Source organism: Acartia tonsa, chromosome 9, assembly GCF_053477335.1.
Source record: "Acartia tonsa isolate MP-2025a chromosome 9, ASM5347733v1, whole genome shotgun sequence".
Lineage (NCBI taxonomy): Eukaryota > Metazoa > Arthropoda > Copepoda > Calanoida > Acartiidae > Acartia > Acartia tonsa.
This window is the reverse complement of record NC_137268.1, coordinates 5,950,773-5,966,064: the sequence shown is the minus strand read 5'-3', so window position 1 is coordinate 5,966,064 and position 15,292 is coordinate 5,950,773. Positions and strand designations below refer to the sequence as shown.

At 34.8% G+C, this 15,292-nt stretch overlaps 1 protein-coding gene across 2 annotated transcripts; it reads right to left on the bottom strand.

Moving 5' to 3' along the window:
* Nucleotides 1-1,288: 1,288 nt before the first annotated feature.
* LOC145327699 (uncharacterized) lies at nucleotides 1,289-14,617 on the bottom strand. 2 transcript variants are annotated; one of them, XM_080171254.1, is made up of 12 exons: nucleotides 14,418-14,611; nucleotides 13,845-13,968; nucleotides 12,167-12,223; nucleotides 10,952-11,014; nucleotides 10,199-10,267; nucleotides 9,738-9,803; nucleotides 8,589-8,771; nucleotides 8,227-8,270; nucleotides 7,774-7,851; nucleotides 6,953-7,001; nucleotides 5,554-5,614; nucleotides 1,289-1,448 (listed from the first exon to the last, which is right to left on the bottom strand). In XM_080171254.1, the coding sequence occupies exons 1-12, from the start codon at nucleotides 14,431-14,433 to the stop codon at nucleotides 1,392-1,394; spliced, it is 867 nt and encodes a 288-aa protein (XP_080027380.1). In that variant the 5' UTR covers nucleotides 14,434-14,611; the 3' UTR covers nucleotides 1,289-1,391. The 2 variants fall into 2 exon arrangements, with proteins under 2 accessions (XP_080027380.1, XP_080027381.1); XM_080171255.1 differs by lacking the exon at nucleotides 12,167-12,223 and having other exon boundaries at nucleotides 14,418-14,617.
* Nucleotides 14,618-15,292: the final 675 nt, after the last annotated feature.

Sequence of the window (15,292 nt, the reverse complement as noted above, 5' to 3'; positions counted from 1 at the left end):
TTTAAGGTTTTTGGTTCGTTTTACCAATTTCCATCTATTTTATATCGGGATAGTTCGGCCAAGCGTTGTAAAATTTGTCGACTGTTTTTAGAGACACCATAAGCTGCTTCGTATGTATTTATTCATGCACCAAATTTTTGTACTATTGTAAGATTAATCACAAAACAAATATAACCGCAATACCATTCTTATACCAAGTTAAGGATTATCCTTTTTCTAAAGTAACAGGGTGTTTGTCTGTTTGTATGTGTGTCTGTACCGAAGGATCTCGCTAACCGCTGAACCGATCGGGTTCTCCTTAACAGGTTATATTCTCATAGGTCCCGGGAAGGTTATTAACTATTTTGGGGAGGGTACCACCACCCTCCCAAGATAAATTTTTAAAATATTGAAATTTTTTCACGTTCTCGATTTTAGAAAGAGAGTTCAACGAGAACATAAACGTCTAACGCAATAGACATATTTTAAATATTTAAAAAAACATTTAAAGTGCCACTAGAGGCCTCTAGGGGCGTAGCCGCTAGTTAATAGAAATAATGTATCTAGATGTTCCATCTCTTTTTCGTCAAACTTAAAAAGGGGTTTATTGCAGACAAAAACCTTTGTTTACGTTTTGTTATATACAAGAAACGGGATATAATTTTTAAAAAGCTAACTTTGTTCTAAGAAAATCAACTATTCATAACTAACATACGTTTTGTGATATGCTTCACATGGCACGAGGGAAGTTATATTTACACGAATTAATTTACCCAAGAAAAGCTTTATTTTTTAGCGAGAAAAATGAAAAAAAAATTATGCCCCTTATACGTACCAAGATCTGTAAAAACATTTCAACCAATGAAATGTCTTAGATGCACCTTTAATATTCTCCTATTGGCTGATTTAGACAGTGTGTCTCTAGGTATCTATATTTGTTTCAACCAATGAAATGTCTTGAATGCACCTTTATTATTCCTCCTATTGGCTGATTTAGACAGTATGTCTCTAGGTATCTATATTTGTTTCAACCAATGAAATGTCTTGAATGCACCTTTATTATTCCTCCTATTGGCTGATTTAGACAGTGTGTCTCTAGGTAATCTATATTTGTTTCAACCAATGAAATGTCTTGAATGCACCTTTATTATTCTCCTATTGGCTGATTTAGACAGTATGTCTCTAGGTATCTATATTTGTTTCAACCAATGAAATGTCTTAAATGCACCTTTAATATTCTCCTATTGGCTGATTTAGACAGTATGTCTCTAGATTATCTCTAGTGGAATAGTCAAGAATAGAGCTTATATTGACAAATTACTAACACATTTATTTTTCTTCATTCAAACTAATACAGAAACATGTATGTAGTCAAGTAAGCATATTTATAATAGTACATTTAATTTTTAATTTCATTCAAAATAATTTTGTGGACAACGCTTCGGGTCACAATAGTCCCAACTCTCGTACTAAATAAATTATATAAAAAGACTTTTAAATGATAAAACTAGCAAAACAAGACTCAAATTTAAACCCGCTTGTGTGCAAAAAATAATTCATGAGATATGGGTTGTCTGCAATGCATGATTGGTTGGTTGGTTAGCCACTGCGGGATGGAGCCGTTCCATTATTAATATTATCAGAAATTAGGTAATTCCATTGTCTTGTAAGTTTAAAAATTCTGAGGCCAGAATAGGCTGCGTCCATAGATCTCGGGGGGTGAGGTTTGTAGGGTTTACTGTACAGTTGAACAGATGTGAAACATCATGTGGTCCCAGATTGCAGTCAGGACAGATATCTGGGATTTCACCTTTGCTTATTCTGTTCTTGAAAGAAAATAGATTCTTGCAGAATCCGGATCTTAGCTGTGAGAGGGTTGTTCTGGCTTTTCTGTTCAGATCCAGCTCAGATGGATGAATTTCTGGAGGTTTAGCATTTAGAACTCGGTTATTTCCAAGTTTGTCTATGCTTTCTCTTACTGAGCTTGTATGGATGGATTTGATGCCTCTCTTTAATTCACGTTTATTTGTGATTGGAGTGAAGTTCGCCATTTCAGGTGTATATTGATACATTGTGGGTTTTAGGTTCCTGGGTGGTCTCTGAGTATCAATATGCTTGTTGCCAGGATGATCAGGTAAATAGCAATTTAGTAAAAATTGTTTAGTTACCATTTGGCAGTGGTCTTTAACAGGCAGGACCTTGGTTTCATGATGGATATGGTCGTCATGTGCGAGTCTGTGGCAACCTGTGGCAACTTTCAAAGCTTGATTTTGAACAGTCTGAAGTCTTTTCCAATGATTGTCTGCTAGGATAGGAGTCCATATTGGAGCACCATATTCTAGCACACTGCGACCAATGGATTTATAAGTCATCACAAGAGTTTCCTTGTCCTGTCCCCATTCAGTCCCAGATAGGCATTTCAGGATGTTTATCTTGGTTTTGGCCTTCTTGATGGTGTTGGTCGTGTGGGTGGCAAAGGTAAACATGGTGTCAAATGTGACGCCAAGTAAAGTAGGGGTTCTTTCAAGTGGGACAAGTTGGTCTTTGATCTTAACTTGTGGATGGATGTTAAATTGTCTTGTATCAGTTGTGAAAAAGGTCACAGTAGATTTCTCAGGTGAAACAACAAGTTCTCTCTCTTCAAGATAGTCAGTGATCTGTTTGACATAATTGTTGATGGCATTCGTCATAGCATCAAGATCTTTACCAGTGGTATATATAGATATATCATCAGCATATTGAACAATATATATACCTTTGGGTGGTCTGGGCAGGTTCGTCAGGTAAAAGTTGAACAGAACAGGTGATGTAACAGCACCTTGGGGTACTCCTGTGAAGATGTTTCTTGATTTAGATATTCTGTTTCTGAAGCTGACTCTGGATTGTCTGCCCCGTAGGTAACAATTGAACCAACGTTTAATTGCTTCTGGCATTGTGGTGTTGTTAAGATCTTTTAGCAGCTTGTTGTGGTTCACCATATCGAAGGCCTTGGACAGGTCAATCTGCAGGAGAATTGTTCTGTCTGGTGGTCTTTTTTGATTTAAACCAAAAGTAACCTGTTGGTTAAAATCATTCAATGCTGAGATGGTGGAATGCGATTTACGGAAACCATGTTGAAAATCAGGTATTGGAAGGTGTTCATTTAATGTAGGGAGGATTAATCTTTCCAGGATTTTAACTGCTGGGCAAAGTAAGGAAACTGGACGATAGGATTTGCTGTCTGAGGGATCTTTACCAGGTTTAAGTAGTGGGATGATGACTGATGATTTCCAGATAGAAGGCATGATACTGTGTTGGACTGATAGGTTGAAGATGTCAGTTAAGTATTTGATTCCAAGGGGTCCAAGATGTTTGAGATGAAGGTTAGTGATGTTGTCTGGTCCTTTGGCTTTGGAAGATCTAGACTTTTTAATTGCTTCAGCGGTTTGATCAGGTGTAAATTTTGGTGCATCAGCTAAATCATTTTTTCTTATATCTTTGGTAATTTTACGTTTATCTTTGGTTGAAGTATGTCTTATCACAGAGGAGTATTGTTTGTTAAAATTGTTTGCTATTCTGTTAGGACTAGAGATGTATTTTCCTTTGAACTTTATAGCTTGGTTGGTATTAACCTTGGTCTTTTTCAGGTTTTTAATTAGTTTAAACAGTTTCGAGGAGCATGATTTGGAGATGTCATTTAATGTATCTTGCCATTTCTTTGTTTTGTAGTCCTTTATAGTTTTATAAATTTCTACATTTAGTCTGGCTATATCGGGAGAATTTGGGTTGGTGTTTCTAAGTTCATCCCGTCTCTGAATCATTCTCACTGTTTCTGTGGGCATTTCTGGGATGACATCTTTGATTCTGCCTGCTGGAATACATTTCTTTGATGTTTTGTTTATTATTCGGCGGAATTCTTTTTCAGCTTGATATATGTTGTCTGGGTCTGGTAGGTTGGAAAACCTTTCTTCTGTGATGTTTTGGAATTTTACCCAGTCAGCTTTTTGAAAGTTGATGTAAGTTCTTCTCTCACTTTTAATAGTTTTAATTTTAGATGAAATTTCTATCACAATTGGTAGGTGGTCCGAACCCAAAGTTTTAACTGTGGTCCATTGTGTTAGGGGGAGAAGAGATAAGCTGGCGAAGGATATATCTGGCGACGTTGGCTGTCCATTGGATGGCAACCTTGTTGGCATATTCTCGTTCATGACTCCAAAATTAGAATCAGAAATAAAGTCCGCCAGGTTGTTGCCTCTGGTGTCGTCCAAGCTGGAGTACCAAAGTTGGTCATGGGCGTTGAAATCACCTAAGACTAGGGCTTCACCTGCAGGGAACAGGGCTTGATAATCTGGCATATAATCTTGTGGGCAACTAGTGACAGGAGGGATATAGGTATTAACGATAGTTAGGTCACCTATTTTTATTGCTTGGGATTCAGTTGTGTTGTCATCTATGGGTGAAGGAAGAGGAATAAAAGGAATGGATTCATGAATGTAGATGACTAGGCCACCACCTTTGTTTCTGTCTCTGTCCAATCTGTACATGTTAAATTTAGGTATGTCCTCGATGTTAGCAGAGGCGGTAAGCTTAGATTCTTGGATCACAGCTACTAGGATGTCATTTTCATGTACAAATTTAACTAACTCAGCATGTCGAGTTCGAAGACCATTGCAATTCCATTGCAAAATTTTGGTGTTGATATGTTGGTCTGTATCAGGTTGTTGATCATTTGTTTGGGTGGTAGAATTAACACATTTGGGGCAGATGAAGTCGTTGTTATTGATGTATCTGTTGATGTTGTTGATTTCGCTGCAGTTGTTGGTTTTTCTGACATGGCACCATAATTGGCAGGTGTTACAGTAAACAGCTCTTGCTCCATTCCTGATATTGATGTTACATACGGAGCAGGGGTATAAAGGTCCTGGATTTTGCTCTATTCCGGCCCTCAAAAGTAAGATTTTGACCAGGCATGCCGGAGGGTGCTGGTCATAGCTCATAAAAATAGTTCATAATGATGGAACGGCTCTCCTTGGTGGAGTGTAGGCAGAAGACTTTGCAGCTGGTGGTGGTGGCTGGTGGATGCACGTCGTACACGCTCTTCCTTGACATCCACAATGCATGATAATGTGTTACGCAGTTGTACCTATTGTTGCTATGTCAGATGCCAGACGCCGAGTAGTGGGAATGCCTTGGCAAAAACTGCAATGCATGATAATGTGTTACGCAGTTTTTGCCAAGGCATTCCCACTACTCGGCGTCTGGCATCTGACATAGCAACAATAGGTACATTTTTTACGCCTTTAGTTATGATGCTGTTTGGGCTGAATTCAAACCCATCATCTTCCCATCGACAACTGGATTCAATACGGTTTAGGAAAAAAGGCAGGGAAATGGAGGGCTCGGCATCCGCGCTTCAGCAGCGACGAAGAATCAAATTTAAACCGGAATTGGTGTTTTGAAAAGAGAGATTGCCATATTTGGGCCAGGTTTGGACTTCAAGCTGATCTGTAAAATTGTAAATGGTTAATTTTCCTGAGGCGTACAAGCAGCTAATGCGCGGCTGCCAAGCCCTGGTCAATTGTTACTAAAGTTTACCTGACTCTTTCTATTTATTTTGGTAGCACACCAGAAGTAATGACCATTAGATCTGTGACATCTACAAACATTATCTATAATACAAAGTAGAAAGATGTCTGCCCGTCTGTCTGTCCCTTTAGATCTTGGTAACCACTGAACCGATTGGATTCTACTCTTTAGGGTATATACCTATTAGTCCTGTGATGGTTTTAAGCTATTTCTTAGGGGGTGGGACACCCCAAACCTCCCCAAAGACGAAATTTCCCCCCCCCTCAAAAAAAATTGGGGGGGAAGAGTATGGTTCGCAGCACCCGTAATTTTTCTTCTTTTTTATTTTTTTTAAAACTACCTCATGGGGAAAAAGCCCCTAGAGGCTAGGGGCGAATCCGCTAGTATTAGTTAAAGAATTATTTTCAGTAGCGACTTTACTTTGTCTGTCTCTCCGTCAGTTTGTAACGTTATGGAGAAAATGTAATTTTCCTGGCTGCTATTCAAGATAGATGGCTTAATTTTGTTGTGAAGTTTCTCTTTACCAATAAGCATCCAGTTTGTTATTTACTTGATACGTTGGTATGTTAGTAATGTATCCTATCCTTATACTAAAGTAACAGGATGTTTGTCTGTCTGTGTGTCTGTCTGTGTGTACCGAAGGATCTCGCTAACCGCTAAACCGATCGGGTTCTCCTTAACAGGGTAGATTCTCATATGTCCTGGGAAGGTTAATTTAACTATTTTGGGGGAGGGTACTACCACCCTCCCAAAAGAAATGACAAAAAAATTGAAAATTTTCTTAAAATCTGGGAGACTTCAACGTCAAATAAGGTGGTATCGTACATAAAAAATTAACTTTAACAAACAAAAACATTTAAAGTGCCACTAGAGGCCTCTAGGGGCGTACCCGCTAGTACATTATATAAAGTAGTAAGCGTTTTTTGTCTGTCCCGAAGGATCTCGTTAATTGCTGAACCGATATTGTTCTCCTTTACAGTGAAGCTTCTTATAGGTCCTGGGGAGGTTTTAAACTATTTTTTGGGAGGGTGTCTTCACCCCCCTCCCCCCCATAGAACATTTTTTTTACTCTTTTGCTACTCAAATTTAAAATGGGATGAGGTCGACTTTTCCCCCTCCTACCTTAAGTACCCCTAGAGGCTTCTAGGGGCGTAGCCGCTAGTTATAAAAAATAAATAAATATATTTGAAAGGTTTCGTGATTTTAATTCAATAAATTTATTTTGATTTAAGCATCTGCTCTATAAATCATCTTGTCCGTATTTCCATCTATAATTTTTGTTGTTGTGATTTTCTACTTGTGAATGATGTAATCCTTGTTTAGAATATTTGGTTTGTCTACAAAAATCACAATATTGTCCATTTTAAAAAGATTTATTGAAAGATTTTTAATATTGAAATTTATTTACCTTGTAATGTTTTCACCATTAAATATCATTGGAAAAATACATCTATTTCCTAAACAAATTATGTCATTTTTAGCAGGGATCTAAAGGGATAAGATAATGGCCGATAAATTTATATACATCTCTAATGATGATACACAAAATCACCCCTTCTGTAGATTACAATTAGTGGTGGAAACATTTAAACACTCAACTTAATGAACCAACCAATAAAAAATTAAGTCCCCAAAGTTGTTAATGTTGTTAATCCAACGAATAAGAAAACGTTATCATATAACTTTTGGGATTAGTTTAATAATCAGCCCAATGTCCCCTCTCCTCTCTCCCTGCATTTTAAGAATTTATTTTTATTGGGATCTTTCATCAACTTCCAACAAAAATTAAAATTATATCAAGATCTAATACAAAATGAAATTCTTATAAAGTATTTATCTAGGCAAGCTAGATTTATTGGCATAAGCGATATATTTATAAGTACTTGGATTTTGCTCCAGAGTTTCATGTACTCTAAAAAAGTAAAACTTGAAGCGGGCTAAAATATCAATCCCCCACCTCCCCCTTTACACCATTCTCTCCCCTAATACTTGATGAACGAACTGATCAATAAATGCCAAGGGAAATAGCAACCTAAATTGACGACAAATTTTCCTCTATTAAAATATCCACGCATATCCTAAATCCATTTCTAGATGAGGAGGAGTGAGAGAAAACCTCTAAAAAAGAGATGGATAATCCCTCATTTTTATGACGACACATGCTGATTTTTTTGAGCTACTTTCTCCCCTCCCATTGGCATTGGCATGTAAAAATTAAAAGTATCTTACCCTGCAAAGTAAAACAAATCTCTTGTTTTTCTATATTTCCAGGTTGTTCATTGGACGCTGTGCTACTAATTAACTCTTCTTAAAATTTAAGAATTAATGACAGGACGACGTTGCTACAAAAGTATGCACACTTGGACAAGGATCTAAAGGGATAAGAAAATGGTTGATAAAATAATGTACATCACGAATGATAATACATAGGAGTACACCTTCTGTAGATTACTATCAGTGGATGAAATGTTTAGATACTTAACTTAATGAACCAATCAATCAAAATTCAATAATAGTCCACAAAGTTGTTCATGTTAAAACTTTGGGAACTAGCGTAATAAAGAGTCCAGTGTTCCCTCCCTCCTTGACTATACAAGGTAGAAATAAGATTTATCTATATGTGTAATACTGCTCACCCTATCAAATATTTAAATTTAAACGAGATATTAAGATTCTTTTTACCTGCAGTATTTATATTATTCGCTGTTGTTGTTGAATAAAACAGGCTTAAAAATTAATAATGATCAAAACAAAACTTGCAACTGTAAAAAATAATTTTAGGAGATTTTTTATTATTGCAATTCTAGTTTTTAAAAAAATAAAAGATTTTTTTTGGGTGTGTATATTTTTCTAGGGACAATTTCTCTTGGGAGGGTGGAGTTACCCTCCCCAAAATTAGTTATAAACTTCCCAAGACCTATGAGAAACTCCCTGTAAAGGAGAGCCATATCGATTCAGTAGTTATAGAGATCCGTCGGTACAAACAAACAAAAGGCAGACGGACATCTTGTTACTTTAAAATAAGTATAACTTTCTTAACTTACCCATTTAAATCTGAGTCACTTTGAGTCTTTGAATTAGTTTGTATTGTATTATCATTTACATCAGGTGTTGTGGAAATTGCATCTTTTTCTGTTTCAATTTTCTCAATGTTCTCAATTTTCACTTTCGTAGTTTTTTCAGTTGTAGAAGGTTTTGTGATTTTTGCTTGAGACATTGTTGTTATACTAAAAGGACAGTCAGAATTTGAAATAATGATTTTAAAAATCTAGTTTTTTATATTTATATCAATATTACTTATAATCTAATTGGGGCGAGATTCTCATTTGATTTAAAGTGATTTTCAAGCACCATCCGCTTGTAATGGGATGCAATACTCTAACGCCCACTGCACTGGTGGATACTAGGTAACATAATATTCATCAGACATCCAACCCTTTGATTGCACGACCTTTGTCCGAGAAGTCCTAACTTTACATTCCACTTACTCCACCTAAGGGGGGGGGTTTTTAATGCAACCATCTCGTAATCAATGATTAAATGGCACTTAGAATTCGAATTTTTTCTGAAATTTTTCATGAGTAATCCTTGGTAGGTCTATCTTCCCTAAATCGAACAAAAAGTTGGAAAAGTAATGGCTGGCGGCTCAGCCGTTTAGCCGTTTTTTTGCCTATTTTCAGGGCAAATTTATCATTAATTACGTAGGAATCAACTTTTTAAAACACATTTTTGGTTTAATTCATGTTAAATGATAGCAATAACCATTTTTTAAATTTCTAGTACCAACAGCTACCGGCTACAACCGTTTGATAAGGTTTTTGAGCGAGAAAAAGTATTATGTTGAGATAGGTTTCGTGACTAATTTGCTCTTAAGATAGCCGAAAAATGGCAAAACGGCTGAGCCGCCAGCAGTAATCCGTTACTTTTCCAACTTTTTTTTCGTCTTAGGGAAAATAGACCTACCAAGGATTATTCATGCAAAATTTTAGATCGAAATTCGAATTCTAAGTGCCGTTTAATTATTGATTACGAGATGGTTGCATTAAAAAAAACCTTATGTCGCACACCTGATATAGTAGCATTAGGAACCATTTTTAATGCGGTGTCTGGCCGAGATTCGAACTTATCACCTCACCGACGACGAGCGGATGCGCCACGTGTTGAGCCACGTTCACGGGTAATGAAATAATTACCTTAACTCCCAAGTGATTTGAAGATTAGTTGTACTACTTGTTGGTTCTTCTTTTGCATGGTTAACCCTTAATGATTTATTTTAATTCATTTTTAGGGTGTGAGATATAGAAGTGTATAATTAATTTACTTTTTTATATATGGGTATAACACAGGATGCCAGCAAACTTGGCAGGGTCATCCAGGTAAATAGCACAAATATTCTTTGACTTAAACAAAGCATTTATGTGACTAAAACACTAAAATACCCTATAGTAGAACAACACAATATGAAATAAATGTGTGAAAGTCAATTATAGGTTCCATGTATGATCCTGCATGCCCTTATCCTACAAGTCTCCGCCAATGTTTAAATGGCCCCAGTGACCTCATTTTTTTATTTAGATAATTCAAACTTTAAACTTAAGCTTATCTAACATAAGTAAAACCTATTGTTTAAGCTTATATAAAGATAATAGTTTACCTTGTTAAAAATACAACTGATAATATGAAAATGATTGTCACTATTGTTACTAACAGCACCCAGCTACGCCTACCATATATCATCATAATCAAATAAGAAAACAAGGATGATAACATCCATAAAACGAAGCTTTTAAATAGGAGAAAAGACAAACAAATAATAACTCTTGCAGGGTGTCAGCAAACCATTAAATTGTAAGTCTAAAAAATTGTACATAAATTTTCTTGCAAAATGCAGGATACTGTAAAAGGACATACTTCAATTTTTGGATTTCATTAAAGAGATGCTTCGCTTATAATATTGTAAATTGTGGACCCAGAAATCAATATTTCAAAAATTAAACGAATTTAATAATTATTTCCTACAAAAAGTTGTTATAATATAAGTAACAAGGGTGATAACATCCATAAGTAGCGAAGTTAAAAAATTATGAATGGATATCATAAAAAAAATTATTATAGAGCAGTGTCATACAATAATCATTAAACTTGATAAAATAGAGAAATCACAAAGCCTTTAAAATCACGCAAACTTTGAATCACGAAAACTTAAAAATCCAGGAATCGATTTAAATAGCACAGCAAATAATAGACAAATCTTAATGAAAGTTGATGAAAATATGTAAAATAAAAGCATATTTAATCGGCTGATAACTTCGGCCGTCAATCCTGACGGATTGAAATCGATAGGACAATTCTAACATGTCTAGATGAGTAAAAAAATACAAGAAATAAAGTTTATAAAGAATGATACCTTGATAAACCATAAGGACCAGTAGAGTGGTACTTTTTCTGACTTAAAACTGGGGCTGAAACCCTGAAATTCAAACAACTATGAAAAAGAATCACAAAACCTCTATATTAGTATATAAATATTACTTTTTTAAAGCGAAGCTTTTTTATAATTAGGGTCAGTCCGTCCGTCCGTTAAAGTTAGCTTTTCATTAATTTAAACAGGTTAGAATTTTCCTATCAATTTCAAACTTTGCATGATGATACCTATAACAGTTAGGTACTTAGAAATCGCAGCAACTCTATAATAGTAATTAGAAAGTAAGTATGTCCATTTAAAACCTGATGATTTTTTACTTTTTGGCATAAAATTTTTGTATGTTAAAATTATCCGATTCGTCTGATTTTTGGTATACTGATTTTTATTACAACAAGGTACACTGTTATAAGAGAAGCATCTCTATAATCAATTCCCAAAAATGTATGTATTTTAGTAGTTTCGCAAAATTTTGTTTATATTTATGCATGAGTATTCTGTTTATTCAGTTCTGACAAGCTACAAGTGTTAATGGTCCTTTGTCCTTCATTGTCAGAGCTTCGCTTTTATGGATGTTGCCATCCTTGTTTTACTGGCTTCTATTTACTTTACGGGTTGTAGGTTTGTTAGCGAGTGGACTACCTGTATCTATCCTTCTGTACAGACGGACAGACAGACCAATAGACAAACCTCCTGTTACTTTACTTATCCTTATACTGAAGTAACAGGATGTCTGTGTGTCTGTGTGTCTGTGTATCTGTGTGTCTGTGTGTCTGTACCGAAGGATCTCGCTAACCGCTGAACAGATCGGGTTCTCCTTAACAGGGTAGCTTCTCACAGGTCCCGGGAAGGTTTATAACTATTTTTTTGGGGGGTGGGACACCCCCAACCCCCCCCCCCCAAAAAAAAAAAATGAAAAATCCCCCCCCAAAAAAAAAAAAAAAATTATTTAAATTTTTTTTACTAAAATTAAAAATGAGAGAGAGGGGGGGGGCGCACCCCCCCCACAAAAAAAATTTCGCCCCTCCACAATTTTTTTTTACTTTTCTTTAAAAATTTAAAATAAGAAATTGGGTTATTAAATTTGACTCTTTCCTCCTCAAGTGCCCCTAGAGGCCTCTAGGGGCGTAGCCGCTAGTTTAAACATAATTTAAAAGAAATAACTTGTTGCAATTTGTTATTAACAATCACAGAACAGACCTAATAGAATCCAAATCATACGCTTCAATCCACTTCTTGTTTACGGCATTACATGGCCTTCAAGTAAACATTTTGACGAAGCCCATTTTGTTCCGAATTTGTATCACTTTTGAAAAGTGCGACTCCAGTTACGTCATATTTTTCTTTCCCGAAAAAGGGAAGGGGGAAAGAAAAAAAAGGGGAGGGGGGAAGAAAAAAGAGATGAGAGAAGAGATTTTCTTCCCCCCTTCCCTTTTTCGGGAAAGAAAAATATGACGTAACTGGAGTCGCACTTTTCAAAAGTGATACAAATTCGTAACAAAATGGGCTTCGTCAACATTTTATAATCAGTAAAAGAAGTTGTATCAACTTTTTTTTTTATAGCTAGCCGGTCCTTTTAGTAAGTAGTAGATGTAAAGTTTTTCATAGAATTCAGATATGCAATCGGTTTTTTTGTAGACCTCTTATTTTTTAAGTAATTTAAGTTTTAAAAAAAAAATTAAGTCGATTTTAAGGTACTAAAATGCAACAAAAAAAAGAAAGAAAATGGCCATTATGACCGAGGTTAAAAAAATAGATTTTTTCAATAATTACTCAACAGAATTTTAAAAGTAAGGTGTCAAATTAAAGATCTTACTATTTTTGTTCTTACTGGCCATTTTCTTCTTTTATTTTGTTGCGTTTTAGTACCTTAAAACCGACTTAATTATTTTTTTAAAAAACTTAAATTACTTAAAAAATGAGAGGTCTACAAAAAAAACGATTGCATATCTGAATTCTATGAAAAATTTTACATCTACTACTTACTAAAAGAACCGGCTAGCTATAAAAAAAAGTTGATACACCTTCTTTGACAAAAACCTTTTAATATTTTAAATAATTTCTCATATGTCAGATTGTAACGCAAAACAACCCTCCATTTTACAATTCCCTTTTATTTATATTATCTCTTTCTTATTTTTACATTTTTTTTATGCCAACTGAACATCTGCTTCATAACTCCCTTTATCCGCTTATCTATCCATTTTTTATGCTTTGTTACTTATGGATTTTGTCATAAATTTCCTTATTTACTTTTATATGTATAGAATAATGATAATAATAAAATAAAGTTAATTTCCCGGGGAGGTCGGGGACATTGGGCTTTTTATTGAATTAGTCCCAAAAGTTTTATAATAAAATTTTCTTATTCGTTGACTTAACAACTTTGGGGACTTTTATTGAAACTTGTTTGGTTGATTCATTAAGTTGTGTGTCCAAACGTTTTAACCACTAATTGTAATACACATAAGGAGTAATTTTGTATATCATCATTGGGGTTGTAATCACATTATCGGTTATTGTCTTATCCCCCTAGATCCCAATAAATTTCCTGTATTTTGTTTATGGTGCATTATTTGCCAAGTGGACCACTTTTCTGTTCTACCTCTCTATTTTTTGGTCCGTTGAGTGATTCAAGGATGTTGGAGGGCAGAAAAAAAGTTTCCGAGTCCCTGGATGTCTAGATTTCTAACTATCCATGAAGGTGGGTAACATAAACAAAAAAACTCCATTTTTTCACGATTTAAAAAAATAATTTTTTCATCAATCTTTCATCAAACCTATACATATTATAAACCAAAATGATTGTTTATTTGACAAAGGTAGTGCAAAAAGTGGTCCACTTAGGAAATAATGCACCGTATAAAACTGAAGAAACCTCCATTGGCTTGCAGGAGTATAGGTATTTTCTTCTCTTGTATCAATTTTCTTGTTAGAACCCAGAGTTAGAGTTGTTGATACACGCTGTAGGTCCAGCATTTCAATTTCTTCTGACTTCACTTCTATGATAATGAATATATTATTACTTGGAAGTTACGCCAGATTTTTATGTACTCTGATAAAGTGATGCTGCTAGCTTGCTAAAATAACGATTCTTCCACCCGACCCCCTTATCACATTCCCTACCCTGCTAACAAATAGGCAACCTCAATTGACGACAATTTTCCCCTGTCATAATATCCACGTATATTCTATTTTCATTCTTCTAGAATATAATTGTACGTACATGCCATAATAGTTCTATCATTTTTACCAGTTCATAAAATGTCTACAATATGCTATGACCATTTTGTTATACATATTTAAAAAAAAAATTGTATAAAATTAAATAACATAATGTAAATTCTAAATTATCGATGAATAGCAGCAATTTAGAGTCCTTAGAGTATGTGCTATCTCCTAAGCTAGGGGGTACCTGGCAGCACCTAATAAATATTATTATTATTATTACCTTCTATAATATCCATTTTAGGGCCAACAAAACTGGTATTAATTTTATACTTTTTCTTTTATTAGTCGTGGAAAATTGTGGTAATAATTTGGAAAATTGAGAAATATCTTGATTTTTAACAATGAACATTAACTTTTGTTATTTTTAAAGAAACTAATATTTATAAATATGGTATCAGTTTTCAGGTCTGTTAAAAAACTATAAAACATTAAGATATAGATTTCACATTTTTTTGCAGCGAAGTTACTCTACAATTCTCTTTATGTGTCCGTACAGATACTTCTTTAGAAGAGCATCCAATATTCATCTTAGTTTGCCTGTCAGTCATGCAAAAAAGATATATAACCATTTTTGATAAAAGTTTCGTGATTTTCTCTCGTTTTTAATATTTCTATTCTAATATCCTTCTTTCTCTCTTTTTTTCCTCTCATTTTTGAAACAATGAAAGATTGCTTGATAATATAACACTATTGTTTGTATTTTTTTACTTATGGACGTTGTCATCCTTGTTAAATGATATCTAGGGTATACTAATGCATGTTAGAACAATATATATTTACTAGCGGCTTCGCCCCTAGAGGCCTCTAGTGGCCTCTAGAAGGCCTGCACCTCCCCTGCCAACCAAATTTTTAATTTAGTTTTTTTAAATGAATTTTTATTGGTGGGACCCTCCCCCAAAATAGTGATAAACATTCTCGGGACCTATGAGAAGCTACCGTGTTAAGGAGAACTCGATCGGTTCAGCGGTTAAAGAGATCCTTCGGTAGTAGGTACTATCATTTTACAAAAAAAAATAATATATATTTTATAGATAAATGTTTTAAACTTTTTCCAATATAAGAAACTCATCGTTTTACTTTCAATAAATATAGATA

Coding starts and splice junctions, on each gene's coding strand:
- LOC145327699 (XM_080171254.1), bottom strand. Junction 8,772..9,737: donor CAAATCACTTGGGAGTTAAG/GTAATTATTTCA, acceptor CTGTCCTTTTAG/TATAACAACAATGTCTCAAG. Junction 1,449..5,553: donor AAATAAATAGAAAGAGTCAG/GTAAACTTTAGT, acceptor TAATTTATTTAG/TACGAGAGTTGGGACTATTG.